Source organism: Rhincodon typus, chromosome 25 (assembly GCF_021869965.1).
Source record: "Rhincodon typus isolate 14 chromosome 25, sRhiTyp1.1, whole genome shotgun sequence".
Lineage (NCBI taxonomy): Eukaryota > Metazoa > Chordata > Chondrichthyes > Orectolobiformes > Rhincodontidae > Rhincodon > Rhincodon typus.
In genome coordinates this window covers 29,294,046-29,310,352 of record NC_063356.1, presented here as the reverse complement: position 1 = coordinate 29,310,352, position 16,307 = coordinate 29,294,046, and the positions used below count along the sequence as shown (strand labels likewise).

Here is a 16,307-nt window from a genome sequence, read left to right as displayed (position 1 = left end):
GAAGGCAAGTGTGCCAAATGCCTTTTTTTTTAACCACCCTGTCTACCTGTGACGTCACTTTCAAGGAACTATGTACTGCACACCTTGGTGTCTCTGTCAGACAGCACTCTCCAGGGCCTTACCATTAACTGTGTAAGTCCTGCCACCAACCTTCCTTCTAATGTGACTCTGTAGGGCTCGCTGGTATTATGTAATGTGGGATTAATCACTAATATGTCTTCAGAAGAGGTACAGGAACAAGTTCCAGTAGTTTAAGACTGGTGAACATTGAAAGACATTGTTATCTCCTAAGATGCAGTAACTTGGTCTATGCTACATGGTTACAGAACTGCTTTACAATGAATGCAAACTGGCTAGCTCCTCCAAGACACAGTGATGTATATATCACTGAGTGAAGCTATTCCAGAGCTTCTGAATTAATCCTTTCAGAGCAACTGCCTTAAACAACGATATTACAAATAATTAAAATCCTTCACAGGATGTGCGTGTTGCTGGCCAAGCCAGCCCATTTCTATTTGTCCATTTACAGTAGGTGGTGAGTCACTTTTTTGGTGGCTTTTGAATGGCTTGTGAAGTCATTTTATAGAACACTTGGGAGTCAACCACATTTCTTTTGGTCTGGAGTTATATATGGATAACACTGGGTAGGGATAGCAGATTTTTCCACTTAATCGACATTTGTGAACCAAATCTGGCTATTCCATTCACACCGTTACTGAAGCTAGGGGTGCAGTTTTCCACCTTAGTAATTAAGTGCTAGGATCCACTGGGGACTCAGCAGCAATTATGTTCTCACCAGCCCATATACCTGCCTTCCCAGCATGCGAGAAAAGTGACTTGTTTAAGCTTGATTGGAAGGTTGCCTACTTTGATGCCAGTCTGGGGTAGGGATGAGAGGCAAGGAGGTGAATATTGAAAGCCACCTCCTGCCTTTGCTTCTGCCCCCTACCTGCAAGATGTGTACAAAAATGACTTAACTTCTTGCTGTTGTATATCCTGAAAACAATATCTCTCATGTCAGTCTCCAGCACCACAAAACTACTAGCCTCTGGCAAGGTGGGACATCAAAGTCAAGGGCTGTTAGTTGTCAAGAAGCTCAACATTCAGCTGATTAGAGCTCAATTTGGCGAGCATGTTTTGGTTGGGTGTGGAGAATCAGTTGCCATTGAACAAGCCCACCTCTACACTTAAGCTGCAAAATGGAAAATCTTGGCCTATTCTAGATTTATTTAATTCACTGAATTTAAATTCCCAGGTGTCATGGTGAAATTTGAACTCCTGTTTCCAGACCATTAGTCCAGTCCTGTGGAAACTAATTGAATACCGTAACTAAATAAAAATAAGGATAATGGAGGAGTTGTTAAATAATTACTTCATGCAGCATTTACAATGGAGGTTTAATTCTTAATTTTAAATCTAATTATTGATATATGTCTGTTAACAAGGAATAACAATGATGTGGGACAAAGACAAGTATGTGGAAATAGGTCACAGATCAGCGAGAACCTCACTGACTAGCAGAACAGGCTGGAGGGGCTAAATGGGCTATTTGTGTTCTTGTGTTTCTTTGATTTTAAAATTGAGTAAAATGCCTTAATAGTCTGTCTTACCATTCTGTGTTTTACAATTTACAAACAATATTCCCACATAAAGTAGAGCACTTGATGCTCTTTCTTGGATGTTCTAGTGCAGTTCATTACCAGGAAGGCATCACCTTCAGTAGTGTCACTTTCTGGTGACTCTCACAGTAGTGGGTTTGATAAATACGTCTTCTCTGAACAAAGCGTCAGAGAAAGAAGTAACTACTAATGAGTGGGTACTAGTGAGTTTTAAGTATTAAACCAAATTGGCTAACCTTTCAAGCGAAAGGCTGACAAAGTTACAATTTAGTATTTTATCTGGAGAAAAGTATGCCAATTCTGTTATTCTGGGCAGTCTTTCAACCCTTACCTTGCAATGTACATCAATATCTTTAGATGTCATGCTTACATATGTTGTGTGATTTTAAAACACCCTCATTTTAAAAGTATAGAAGAAATTCAATAGGCAAAATGTTCAATGTTTAAGGGCCCTTTGCACACTTCCTGCTGATAAGCTATTGGGAGAAATAAAACATTCCTTCAGATGCAGAACCTTACTGGTGAACAGATGTACTTGAAGTGCTTTAGGCATTCATCCAATGTGTTAGTGCTGATTATGTTGAGCTGACTGCACACTTTTTGGAGAGTCAGTACTCAATTCACTTCGTTAAGAAGGGAAAAGATACAGATTTGTGATCATGTTGTGATATTTTGTAACTACTGAATATTGTTGTAAAACTAATATCTCCCAAAATATAGGACATGTTGATTCAATTGTTTTGTTTTTATATTCATAGGGGTGGGTGAAAGAAGTTCACCCATAAATGAGTTACCAGAAAATCATGGGAACTATGAGCCCAGATTCATTCTACATCTTCCAAAGGACCAGCACTTGTAGCATAATTTCTGTCAAATTCTCCATATGTTATTACTGTCCTCACCTAAACAATATTTTTAGTTGACATTGGGTTGGCCTCTTTATTTAAGTAATGGTGTTAAGTAATATGATTATAGTTTTTAGCATTTTGTTCTTTCTCTTAATGTCATGATTCAGTTGGGAAGATTGTGCCAATGATTGAACCTCACTACTCTGCAAGCTGTCACAAATATGTAATACTCAATTAAATCACTAAGGTGAGCAATTTGCCTTACTAACTGCTATTTAGAACAATAGTAATTCACACCAGATTTTGTCACTAACAGGAGAAGTGAACAAACTTATTCTTTAACAAATAGTAAACAAATTTGCTAATTTATTACTAGGTGATTTAAGCTATACCTTTTTAAAACTCCCAAACACACACACGCACTTGTTCATGAATAAGACCGACAAAAAGGCACAGTTTGACGGAACTATTGCGAATGGAAACATATAGACCAGGATAGCAAATTCTGGAGATCTACGTCCAGACCACAAAGATAGGATAAGTTATTTCTCTTAGTTCTCTGATTTATAGCAATGACAACGTGAGGTTCATCTTCAGTTCAGTTTTTGGGTAGACCTAGGTCTTTTATATTAGAAGTCCTTCTTTAGAGTGTCTAGATATTTTTTACTTTTTTCACTCTCAGAGAAATGGTGAGTTACTTATTGATTAACAGTATCTGGTTCTCTCTGAGTGCACTGCATTCACAGGTTGTAATAAACTGCAGCTGCACCAATCCAGAGGATATCATTCAGCAGTTTTTCCTCAACTTAATGTACTTGGAGCCACATGATCTCATAAAGTGTCCATCTCACTGCTTAGAAAAGTAACATAATCTTGTATAGCTAAAGTGTACGCCGCACAATCATACTTGATCATCAGATTACAGAAAAAGAAACTTCCTGATACCTCTTAGCAACAAAGAACTGTCCCACTTCCATTTTCCAGTTTTAGTCCAAAAGGGAAATAGATGCAATCCCTTAAATTAGTTAATAATAATTATGGCCCCAGACAATTATTTTGAATGGAAATCCGCTTTCTCAGATTTATGGATGTATCTTCCCAGAATGCTAAGCTAGGACAGAAGCTTGCATAAAGTATCAAAATTGCTGTACTGAGTGGGAATATGCTAACATGTATCCAAATATTCTGAAGTGAATTTGTAGTTTTTCCATTTAAATCTTCTAAATGGCAATCCATACAAGGCAAGTTTTCTTTTACAACTCCAGTATCTACTGTTTGTTTCTAAATAATTTAAAAGAGGCTTAGTACTTGCAACCTAGTATTTTCAGTTTTTTAGTATAACCTGTCTTGTGAATACAACACGTCATCAAAAAAAACTTTTTCCAATGATTAGATTTTCAAATTGAAGAATACTTTGTCCATTCCTGATCATTTTGCAAAGTTAGAGAATAACATATAGTCCTGTAGATCAAGTGTCAGCCACCAGATATATGTTTGCTGCAAAAAAAGTTTTCTATTTGACTGTGTCCTGGGGAAATTATTGTACTGATGTGTTGATGTAATGAGAAAACTTAAAGTCTGCTGGATATTTGTTAACAGGGTACTCCTAATAATAATACATTGATAGTTGATGGGGAGATCTTACGATTTTCATGTAGTGCATTTGGAAATTATGAGGTGCAAAGTTGTGTGGACTAACCTGAGTTTAGTTGAGTGATAAAGGTGCATACAGGAAAACTTCAGCAGAACCAACAAATGTTATAACTACAATAATGAAATCACTTGTAATTAGACTCACATAGGAAAGTACAGATGAAGTGCTAGGAGGCGAAGATAAGATGTACATGACAAATTTTAGGATGTAAACCAAATCTTTGTTATTTGCAGGGGATAGAGGATTGGACCTCCATAGGATAGCAAGAAATGTGATTCCACTACAATATAAATTTCTTATATACCACAAAGGATCATGTGATCAGACTGGATTAGTCAATGGGGGAAAATGTAAGGTTTGGGGACAACCTTGCAAATACGCAGATCTGCAGTAGAGAATCTGAGGATATTGAGGAGTGAGCGTATGCTGTAAATCTGAGGTAGCAATCGACAAAGTAAAATGGAAAGGCTGAATGAAAGATAAAAATATATTTTAAACATAGGGATTTTACTTTAATTCATTGTGGTTTAACACTTTTGAGCTGCTGTGTTTTGGTGGCAAGAAAACAGGTTGTGGTCTTGTTTTGTAGCTAGAACATTGCACAAAATAAACATGGTGCCAAGTAGGCAGCATGTTTTTTTTTATTCCCCAGAGACTGATTGTGGCATAAGATTAATTCCTACACTGTTCCTTTGCTGCTTTGAAAGTAGATTTATTATTCTTTGTTGCAGTATATTGTTCTGTTTTGTATTTTTACCTGTTAAACACCTGCAGTGCTTTGAATAAAATTTTTTTGTTTTCAGTGGTCCTGCATTCTGGTGCATAATATGTTTTGAGTGCTCTTAAAATTATTTCCAAACTTTGTCAACATATATTTTACAGTTTCATCACTGAGGCTATGGTAGCACTGCTGAGGTTGTTTTTGTCAAATAGTTAGAATATATTAAGCAAAAGCCTCATCAGGACACAACAATTTCATTCCTCTGGTTTGAAAGAATGCAGTTAATTAATTTCTCTCTTTTTCATCTCTGTAGATTGGTTCAGTGCAGTCCATACTAGTTGGTATCTGCCACATTTTTCTTTGTTTGCCTTTTGATCTATCTATTACCACCAAATCCCCAGACACTAGCAATCTCAACAATTTTCCTGAGAGTCCAGAATAATATTTCCATCATCTCCCTCTCCTCATGCGAGTTCAAGGACCTTCTTGATAGTCATTCATCCTGTTCAACTAACTTACCACAAAGGTTGTAACATTGCAATTCAGCTGCTTCCATCTTGCGTTCTAGGTCTAGTTTTTACATGCACACAATGTTGTCAACCACATTTAAGCATTCTGCTTCTTAGTCAAGCTCGAATACATTTTTTTCTTTTGGCACACCAATCTTCAGAGAGAATTATGTTATCCTGACGAGACTATATTAAAGGAATCATTGTACGGATTTATTCACTTGCAAGTCACAAATTCCAACTGAGAGTTCTTGTCGGGCTTTGATGTGACTAAGCTGACCAACTTTTTACACTGTGCAAAAGCAGAATGGGAACATTTTTTTTTTAGAAAATGATTTCATCAAATGGCATTGATCACACATAGACTAATACAAACTGGGCTTCTTTCATATTTGCACATAACATGAGTATCTTGTTTTACCAATGCACAATGGTCCCTATTTTGTAGTTTGCTTATAAAATCCAGTGTTAGAAAGATTAGACATTTCCTAAGCAGTTTATCAATTGTGTTAACTACAACACAACTGCCTTCCAGAATTAGATCTGCTTTACAACTATTTTTATGGTGCCACGTTTAGAAATTTAATAGCAGTCACCTACTCCCATTCTACACTGACATTTGGGTTCACTTCTAAATTGTATAACCCATTATTTTACTCACTTTTGGGAAACTATTTAAAATATCATTTTGCATGTGAGGTGTAATTAAGAGTCTAGCTCTACAATATATTTTATTGATGTGTGGGACAGGATTGCTTCAGCCCTGATCAAGGTTCATCAGATTTGAAAAGTAAATTATTCTTAATTTATGTAAAATCAGAAGGAACAGAATCTTCCCTCAGCTCTACACTTTTCATGATCGCCTCTTACTCCTAATACAATCACCCTTTTGTTTTTATCATTTGAATTGGAAAGCAAAGCACCATTCCCACAGTAATTGTCATTATTGAAAACTTAACAGTAAAGTTCTTGGCATACCCACCTATAGCACCAGATAAAATGTTGACCCCCCAGCTTAGGCAGGGAGGAATGAGCAAGATGTTCCCACTCCTGATTACTATGCACAGCTGAAAAATGCACTCATGAACATTGGGCGATTAAACTTGGCTGTGTTGAGATTCATGAAGAATGCTTTTCTTCTCCAATATGAATGGTCAAACAAGAGAGCAGATTATTTGGGAAGAAGGACAGGAGAAGGAAATGGACGAAATAGCCAAAATGCTGTAGCACTAGAAGTTATTTCTAAGGTCATTACCACAAACCTTTTGAACCCACTTGCACTGTACAATTTGTAACAATGTTGCAAATGCCATCTCTAGTATTGATCGTTGAAATCTGTCATCATTGTTTTACTATATTTTGTTTCCACAGGCAAAGTGTCATCTAACTATATTTTCTTCTGATGAATTTTACATTCATTTTATTTTTAATTTTGTAAAGAATCTCTCATTTTCTTAATCATAGTAGTTGTTCTTTTCTTGGAGTTGACATGTGCCACAACAGATCTACATCTTATTCAGTATTACAAGGAAACATGCACTCATGCTTACTTGAATAGAGGCTTTTTATTGCAGGAATTTCTGCAGAATGCCAAGTATGCTTTCATTAGTCCAAAATCCTTTGCCCCCCACCACTCCATTTCCACTTGTGCTAAACAAACAAAATAATACTACTTAACAGATGTCCAGTTAATCCATTCTGAAAAAAAAAAGGATCATTTGGATGTTGATATTTTCACTTGCAATTTGGTATGTAGCAAACTCCCATTCTTTTATTCCTGAGGAATAAATAAACAGGTTTTCAATATCTTTTATCTAATTTACCTTACTATTCGGGCAAAGCCTCATTTTACCTAATGACGGTCTTTTTCCATTCTAGTCCCCTCTTCAACCGTCTCTACCACCATAATTGTCCCTAGTCTACACAGATTAGGGAGAACATTGTACAGACTTAGCAGGTAAACATGATTTCACCTGCTCTCATTCAGCCTCAAACATTGGACACGCATTAGTATTTTTCTGTCCTTCCATTGTATTACTTCCACTTGTGCCAAGCTGTTTCTAAATTTCCATGTGTAACTAAAGCATTGTGTCAACCAATGTGTCTTATTTTTATTTGTACATCCTGTAGAAGAATTTTTCTTTCAACAATGCTGAACATTAAATTACTACAAACTTATCTCAAAACTGGTAAAATAAATTACTTTCAAAATAGTTATCAGTCATTCAGTTATATAATTATGATGCTTTAAACAATTTAAAGTAGCTTGTTTATTTAGCGAATGAGGATCTAACTTGCATTTAGCTACATTTCTGATAAATAACATAATCTATCTGTGGTTGAAACGTTAAAAACAGCAACTCTGTATCAAGTTTAATCTCCACCAAACCTTTCATTGTTGGCCTGAAATATGGTGTCATTTGTAGAATATAATATGCCAGTGACATCTTGGAGGTGAAGATTATCAAAAAAACACATTAATTTCTTGGATTCTTCATAGAACATAGAACATTACAGCGCAGTACAGGCCCTTCGGCCCTCGATGTTGCGCCGACCTGTGAAACCAATCTGAAGCCCATCTAACCTAAACTATTCCATTATCATCCATATGTTTATCCAATGACCATTTAAATGCCCTTAAAGTTGGCGAGTCTACTATTTTTGCAGGCAGGGCATTCCACGCCCTTACTACTCTCTGAGTAAAGAACCTACCTCTGACATCTGTCCTATATCTATCACCCCTCAATTTAAAGCTATGTCCCCTCGTGCTAGCCATCACCATCCGAGGAAAAAGGCTCCCACTGTCCACCCTATCTAATCCTCTGATCATCTTGTATGTCTCTATCAAATCACCTCTTAACCTTCTTCTCTCTAACGAAAACAGCCTCAAGACCCTCAGCCTTTCCTCATAAGACCTTCCCTCCATACCAGGCAACATCCTGGTAAATCTCCTCTGCACCCTTTCCAATGCTTCCACATCCTTCCTATAATGCGGTGACCAGAACTGTACGCAATACTCCGAGTGCGGCCACACCAGAGTTTTGTACAGCTGCAACATGACCTCATGGCTTCATGGCTTCTTATTTACAATTCAGAGAATTCTCTCAGCCAGCACCGTACCTATTTGAAAGTGAAGATGTAACATCCAAGTTGCACTTTTATTTACCCCAGAGACTTTCATCTGGTGACACTTTTGAATGTTGACCTCATTTTCTAAAATTCCAGGACTACTGCCTTAATTAGCAGTCATTTATTTGGGCCTTATTCTGTCACCGTAGGAATTTATTAGTGAGAAGCAACTAGAGCCAAAATCTGTGCTTTTCACAGAATTGTTTGACGTTGGATGGTAATACATTCAGTGAAGCTGTGTTTCAAAACCAGTTGCTAATGGAGTGAGACAGAAAGTACAAAGCAAAGAGATTCTAAAAGGTTGAGGTGTTACATAGATTGGCCTAACCATTATTCAGAATTGTTACAATAGAACCTAGTTGTGTTTTATTTCATTGTACCTTGTCCCTAAAATTGTACAAAGATGTAAAGTTTTATTGCCAGAACTTTATCAGGGTTCCAACTTAGTTTGTGCTGCATAAGCTTTAATGTCCACACCTCTTGCTCTTCCCATGCATTTCCTTTCGCAAAATTTCAAGGTAGACGTTTGTTATTTGATATTGGATTAACTGCCCATGATAGGCCACACCCACACAATGACATGGGTTAAGGTGGCCTGTGAACTGCAAACCATTTGTGCTATAACAAGAGATTAATTTATACCCTTCAGTGTCCATATTTTCATCCCTGTCTTGTGCTTTTAATTTATTTATTTTTTGTCTACCGGAGTATATCAGTATTCTTCAGGAGCTCCGTTAGGATGCAGTAACTGATTGTCCAGTCTGCATAGGAATAAATATTTCACAACAACTTCAGGGTTAGAGATTTCTAATGAATAGAGTAGTTTATGATATGAAAACTAATTGATTATATGGCTTGACAAATGTTGTTAACTGAATCAAAGTATATATAAGTTTGAAGAAGGGGTTTGCCCGAGTTTTCAAATTACAAATTATTATGCTAAAGCAACAATTTTTCTCAGCTTGTCCAATCAGATTTCCACTTTTGACACAGTACTGAAATGGCTCTTACCAATTAACCAGTGAAAGCCTACGCAAGTGTGACAGGTAAATTATTAATCTGAAGCCTTTGATATCCTTTACTACATCATCCTAAATTATGTCTATCCCCTATTATGCAGCAGGGTCCATTCCTACCTATTCAACCAGGGTCATAGAATCATCTGCGAAGACTTCTCTTCCTGATGCTGCACCATTAACTTAAGTATCTCTCCAAAGGTCTGTCCATGATGCCCCCCTTTTTCCAACATGCATCTACTTGTTGTTGATTAAAACAGCAGTTGCTTCTATATGTTCACTTATAGCAACTGACTTTACCTCACCACTACTACTCTTGACTTCCCTTCCATCTTTAAATTATCAGACTACTCATCCAATATCCAGTGCTGCTTGTATCTCAGTTCTGACAGTCTCATTCACCTAGCTCCTAGGACCCACAGACCTGCATTAGTTCCCTGTTAAGCAGCGCCTTCATTTTAAAAATGTTCATCTTATTTCAAATCTCTCCATGGCATTGCTTCTCCTATCTGTCTTATCTCTTATCTCTTCCATGTTTCCAAGATTCCTCACTCCTTCAATTCTGGTCTCTTGAACATTTTGCTTTTATTAGATCCACCATTGGTAGCTGTGCCTTCAGCTGCCAAGGCCACAACTCTAAGATTTCACCCCTAAGCCTCCTTTCTTCTCTGTTGCCATCTCGCTCCATTCTTTCAATCATTCATTAAAACTTCCCTCATTGCAGCTTTTCTGATCCGCCCTAACATCTCCTAATGTGGCTTGCTGACAGAAATGTTTGGTAATGCTCCTGCAAAGCATCTTGGGAAGTTCCACCATGCCAAAGTCAGTGTAGTATTACAACTTACTGTTGTTGGACAATCATGTTAATGCCAAGACTTGGTGCAACTCTTATTAATGAGAAAACAGAAGGGTGGAATTAGACTTTGCCAGTGGCTTGAAACTGGGTCAGAGTGAATCAATAGAATATTTTACACAGCTCCTGATTTTGCTTCCAGTTACTTCAATCAAAACTAAAATCAGACACTGTGCCAAATTGCCAAATTGCTCCGAGTACTTTTCCCACTACTGGCAGGAAATGCCAATTCATCCCCAAAAAATGCATAACCTCTTGGAACTTGTGATTTGAATTTTTTTTGGATATGATTATTTTTAGATATACATTGCTAGTTTTCTCCGTGCTACAAGAATAACAATGATTTGCATTTATATGATACCTTTAATGTAGAAAGACGTCCTTATGTTCTAAGTCATAACCAGAAGTAAACAGGCTTCAAGCTAATAAAGGAGTCAAGAAAGGAGAAGCCTGAACTGTGTCAAAGGCGCGTATTTTAAAGAGGACCTTAGAAGGGATGGAAAATTAGTGTGTGGAACTCATGTGGTTGAAGGCATAGCTGCCAGTCAAGAGGGAGTATGGACCAGAGCACTGCAACTAAGGGTCAACGCAAGAAAAGGAGTTTGGGGAGGTGAAAGGGCTGGAGGGTGTTACACACATAAGTAGGGGACAAGGCTCGAAAGGACATAAGCGCTCATCTGTTGTTTAGGTTATGGTTATTTTTGTTGGACCTTGACACTCACTAATCTGTAGACCTTCTTTCCTTCCCTCAAGCATTGGCGGTGTATCCAAATCAGGAAAGCTTTGCCCTTGCACTTTGGTAGCTCCTGGACCACTTGACAATTCTTGTCAAACTAAACTTGATGTTCCCTGGTGGAGAAACCGAAAGTCTCCTCAGAAATTCTTCTTTAAGGTTTAAGGCTAGACCAGGCACTCTGGTTGGCTGTGAGGCACTGAATAGACCTTCATGGAGTTCTCGAATCGACTGACGTTGAATTTTCTGCAACTATACTTGTGATGTATTGCTATTTTTGGGCCGGCCTGATAGAAATAGTTGACCAGATTAGATTAGTCGATGGTCACTCCAGCATTCACCAAGTCCTGTCATGGCCCAGGTGATATGGACACCTTTGTGGTTCCTCATTTGGACAATGATGTGCTAAGTAGGTGCCAGTATGTGGTGCCAGAGTGTTACCAAGAGGTCTTGTATTTGTTTCTTTGGAAAGATGGTGTGTGTTATCGCCAGAACATGTTCTAGGCATTTCGTCAGCAGAAGAACTCCATTGCTGTTTGCTTTCCCTAGGCATCATTTTGCCAGTCGTGAATTTCAAAAACTCTGTATCTCTCCCGACTCTTGTGTAGAAATCAACAAGGAGGATCATCTTGTCTCCTTTGGGATACAGAACAATGATTGATCAAGGCTAATATAGAATTTCACTGTGCTCTCACCAGTCGCATTTAGGGTTAGCATGTAGGTACTAAGGACAGTGGTGTACTGAATCTGGATTGGGATGAGACATTCAGCTATCCCACAAGAGGGCTTACTTAGTTGGTCAGCTAGTTTGTTTTTTATGAATCTCAATATTTAATGACATGTTTGTTGATTTGCTAACACAAAAGCAACTACAAAATCGACAAACTCAAAATGATAGATAGTTCTCTGAAATTCAGGTGGAACTATATTGGGAGGATTGGCTAACCATTATTGGGAGGGAATGTTACCAATCTTGAATGAAGAATGGAATACTTTTAAAATCACGTTAATCCAAAAAAAGTATATATCCAAAAAAATACATATATCCAGAATGAAAAGAAGGTCATCTGGTAATACAGTGGTTAACTGGCAAGAAGTGATTTGACAAAAGTGCATTTGCAGACTATAAGAAAATAGTTCTCATGAAAACAGGCATAGATATTGAGTTCAGTCTGTTGTAAGAGATGCCAAGAAGATCATTGGAGATTGACCAAGGATAGCTGAGCTAGCAATTGTAACTGTTATTTTCCAGCAGTATTTAGAGTCACAGGGCTATTAAGATCTACTCACAGCTGTTGAGAGATTCATTGGGAGAGATTTGGATGGAACCCCAGGATCTAGTTGAAAGTTTTAAATGCTTCTTCGTATCAGTCTACACTCCAGCAAGTGATGCCCAGCTGTCAATAATGAAGTGTGAAATTGACTATAAAGTGTAGCTTTCTAAGTGGATATAAATGTGGTCCTGAAAATATTTTTTTTGCTTAGTCTCTGGAGCGGTGGGACTTGAATCCAGGCCTCTGGTCCAGAGGTAGGGACACTATTATTGCACCACAAGAGGGCCCTTCCTGAATAGACATGCTGCTGATCTGAATGGTGTTCACCATAACGTGCTGAAGAAAAAGAGTTGTGTGCTGTGAACTGTTGCTTATAGATTTTCCAGTTAACCAGGATGTAAGATTGATCAAACAGACTGATTTGATTTTGATTTTATTGTCACATGTATTTTACATAAGAATACAATAAAATACAGTGAAAAGCTTTTATTTGTCACTACAATACAGCACCATTTTGAATAATTTAAGAATAAGGGGGAGAAAAGCAAGATATAGCATGAAGAGGGTCCATCAGGCAGTCCAGAGCCAGCTCATCAACAGCAACGACGTCTGTGCCGCCACTTCGTCCCAGTCTACACCGTACCAACCAATATCGAAATTGCCGATCCTCAGGCTCAGTCTTTGCCACTGGGCCGATACTCCTCCACCGTGGCCGAATGGAAGTAGGCTTTGCGTTGCCAAAATTTAAAAAAAAAATTACGAATTTGTAATATTTTCCTCGTGGAAAATGAATAGTAAGGAGTTACAGTGAAGTGATTAAAATGCACAGACTCTTCCTGCCCTGATCTGACTGTTTGCCATATTAAATTCACTGGGTCCCATTGATATATGCACCTGGGCTTTGATACTGTCCATCTAGATATAGTAATTGAATTGGTTAGGTTATGAATAATCAGTGAACTTGTATATAAATTACATAAGCATAGACCTCGCTTATATATTCCTTTTCTTTTCATGTTCGTTTGTTATTGTTTTTAAGAATGTTAGTGACCTTTGGAACTAATTGCAAATTTATAGATTAAGTGCGTAATCAGTCAGTTCCAAAGGGAGCAGGGTTGGTTCCTAATTGTGACTGTTGATAAGGGTGGGACGTCTCATATTTATTTTAATCTCCTGGAATAGCTTTTTTCACCTTTTCAGGTGCGAGAACAATCTGTCTGATTCTGTGGGACTTGAAATGTCAAGCTAATTTATCTCCCCACAAATGCAGCTGGACCTGCTGAGTTTCTCTAGGACTTTGTTTTTTTTTCAGATTTCCAGCATCTTCAGCATTTTGCTTTTACTGGATTTAACAACTTGTATTTTCACATCAGAATGGTTCAACAGGCAGCGACAAACAAATGAACAATAGAAAATATATTGTTAAACCACCAGCAAGAACTTCACTTTATTTATCAGACCATATAGTGGAAAAAATACATCAGAATGTAGAAATGAAACTGAGAAATTCATGTTCTTTCTGGCATAAACTAATAAGGATTAGTATAGCTGGCTTCCAGCTGAAATTCTCTGTTAGGTTTGTGTGTATCAATGAAGTCTTAAGTGTTGGCCTACTATAGGCTTTTTTTTACTCACTGAATTTTATGCATCTGATTCTCTCTACCATTGTGCCAAGGAGGAAGTGGCTATGCTGACTCATAATCACATTTGAAGTTGACTCATCTGTTTTCCACATAGTTGCAGTTTGGAACAAGCAGTCTTGTCAAGAACTGTGATGTTTTACTATAGAAATCTATTTAATAAATCTTTCTGGCAAGGGAAATATTGTGTGGAGCCAATGATCACATGTAGGCTTCCCTTCAGTTTACATGCTATGAACTGAAATCTAGAACTTTTAAAGTGCTTAGATTATACAAGTAGCATTTTTTTTTCAAAATATTTGCTATTGCAGTGAATAATTAAACTCTTTTCATATATACAGGTCTGTATGGACAATGTGTATTTGCAAACTCTGAATATGACATGTCTTTATCGCCAATTGATTGATGTGGGTGGGGAAATCCTTGCATATGAGCAACATGGTTCAAGAGTTATTTCCTGTCCCACTGACCGCCTGAAATCAATCATAGTGATCAACCTGACATGAGGGAATGCTTGAAATAGTCTTTCTGCTGAAGCAGGGACTCAGAACAAATTAAAAAAGCCATGATTCAAATTCATTGTTCCATTTGCAGTGTTGAATGTGTGCTAAGTCAAATCTGCAGATGATTCCACACTCCTCCTCACTTTTTTATTAGTTCAGAAATGTGAAAAAGGAACCAGGCAGACTTATATCAAGTCTGAAAGAATTAAACAGAGCAACTTCGATAGATGGATGAGAGCATTAATGATAGGAAAGACATATGACGATCTTACAGATGTAATTTTGCTAGAGGAGTTTAAAAATTCACTTCCAGAAATGATAAGAACTCATGTTAAAGAGCAGAAAGTTAAAACAGCAAAAAGAGCTGCAGAGATGGCGGATGAATACGCATTAGGCATAAATCAACACCGAGCTTCCAACAGCAATTTCATTCCGTGAGGGATAGAAATTGGGAAAAAGAGAGATCCTCCAATGAAAAACAAAACATAGGTCAGACTGGGAACCGTTTATCACATGTGGAAGAAAGAAACCCAAGAGGGTGCAAAAAATGCGAAAAGCCTCAGGTGTTTCCACTGTAATAGAAGGGGACACACAAAGTCACAGTGCTGGTGGCTTATAAGAGGCACTGGGAAAAAGGATGCGTAAAAGAGGCTAAACCAGTGGGATTAGTTGAGGTAGTGAAGCAAATCCTAAGAGAAGTCAAGAAGCTGCAGGAGAGTGCACACCCTAGTCGCAGGCTGGATAGTGAGGTAGTGCCTGACCTCTCCAAAGACTTCATCCCTGTGGTTAAGGTTTACTCAGGAATAATGGGGAGAAGGTAACGTTAAAATGTTGAGAGATATGGGAGCTTGTCAGTCTCTAATAGTAAGAGATGAAAGTATTTGCACTCTTTCTGAAATGTTGTCCTAGGGAGCGATGACTTTTCAATAAATGGAGAGAAATTTAATGTTCCCTTTTGTAGGATAAGTCTGGAAAGTCCAATCAAAACTGGGGAAGTGACAGTGGGAATGATTGAAAGAGTGTCTATTCAAGGAATACAGTTTGTTCTTGAAAACAACCTATCCGGATCAAAGACAACAAGGTGCAGGGCTGGATGAACACAGTAGGCCAAGCAGCATCATAGGAGCAGAAAGGCTGACGTTTTGGGCCTAGACCCTTCATCAGAAATGGGGGAGGGAAAGGGGGTTCTGAAATAAATAGGGAGAGAGTGGGAGGCGGATAGAAGATGGATAGAGGAGAGGATAGGTGGAGAGGAAACAGACAGGTCCGGAACAAAGGTGGGAGTGATGCCCATTGTAGTGGAAAAGCCAAAAGCAAGCTAGGGGACTGAAGAGTTAAACAAAAAATACCTTGGAATTATTCCAGACTGTGTGGTGACAAGATCCCACAGTCATAAGTTAAAGCAAGAAGGGAAAACCAAAGAAGAAGATGAAGGAGATGAGGTCCAGTTAGCTGACGGAACAAGGTGTGGAGCTGGATGAACACAGCAGGCCAGGCAGCATCAGAGGAGCAGGAAAGCTGACGTTTCGGGTCTGGATCCTTCTTCAAACCCGAAATGTCAGCTTTCCTGCTCCTCTGATGTTGCCTGGCCTCCTGTGCTCATCCAGCTCGACACCTTGTTACCTTGTTACTCAGGCGGGGTCCAGGAGAGGTGGGGTTGGGAGTTGCACAATCACTACGGCCCATCCCTTCAGCAGGTGTGCCCAGGCTCAGGCTGCATTGTCCCCCTCTGCATCTGAACATAGCAAGACTGAGCTCATATGTGAGAGAGACAGAGTCGTGGGGAGCTGCTCGTCCAATCAAAGGCT

The 16,307-nt window shown here is 38.4% G+C and overlaps 1 protein-coding gene across 5 annotated transcripts in view; it reads left to right on the top strand.

Moving 5' to 3' along the window:
* hmga1a (high mobility group AT-hook 1a) overlaps window positions 1–16,307 on the top strand; it is a 105,393-nt gene that overhangs the window by 68,402 nt on the left and 20,684 nt on the right. The window contains exon 6 of one of the 5 annotated variants that reach the window (XM_048611936.1): window positions 2,378–3,081. The exons of the other annotated variants lie outside the window; for them this stretch is intronic. Coding sequence (XP_048467893.1) covers window positions 2,378–2,404 — 27 coding nt within the window. The 3' untranslated portion in view covers window positions 2,405–3,081. Of the gene's footprint in view, window positions 1–2,377; window positions 3,082–16,307 lie in introns of those variants that run through there. 5 annotated transcript variants of the gene reach the window in all.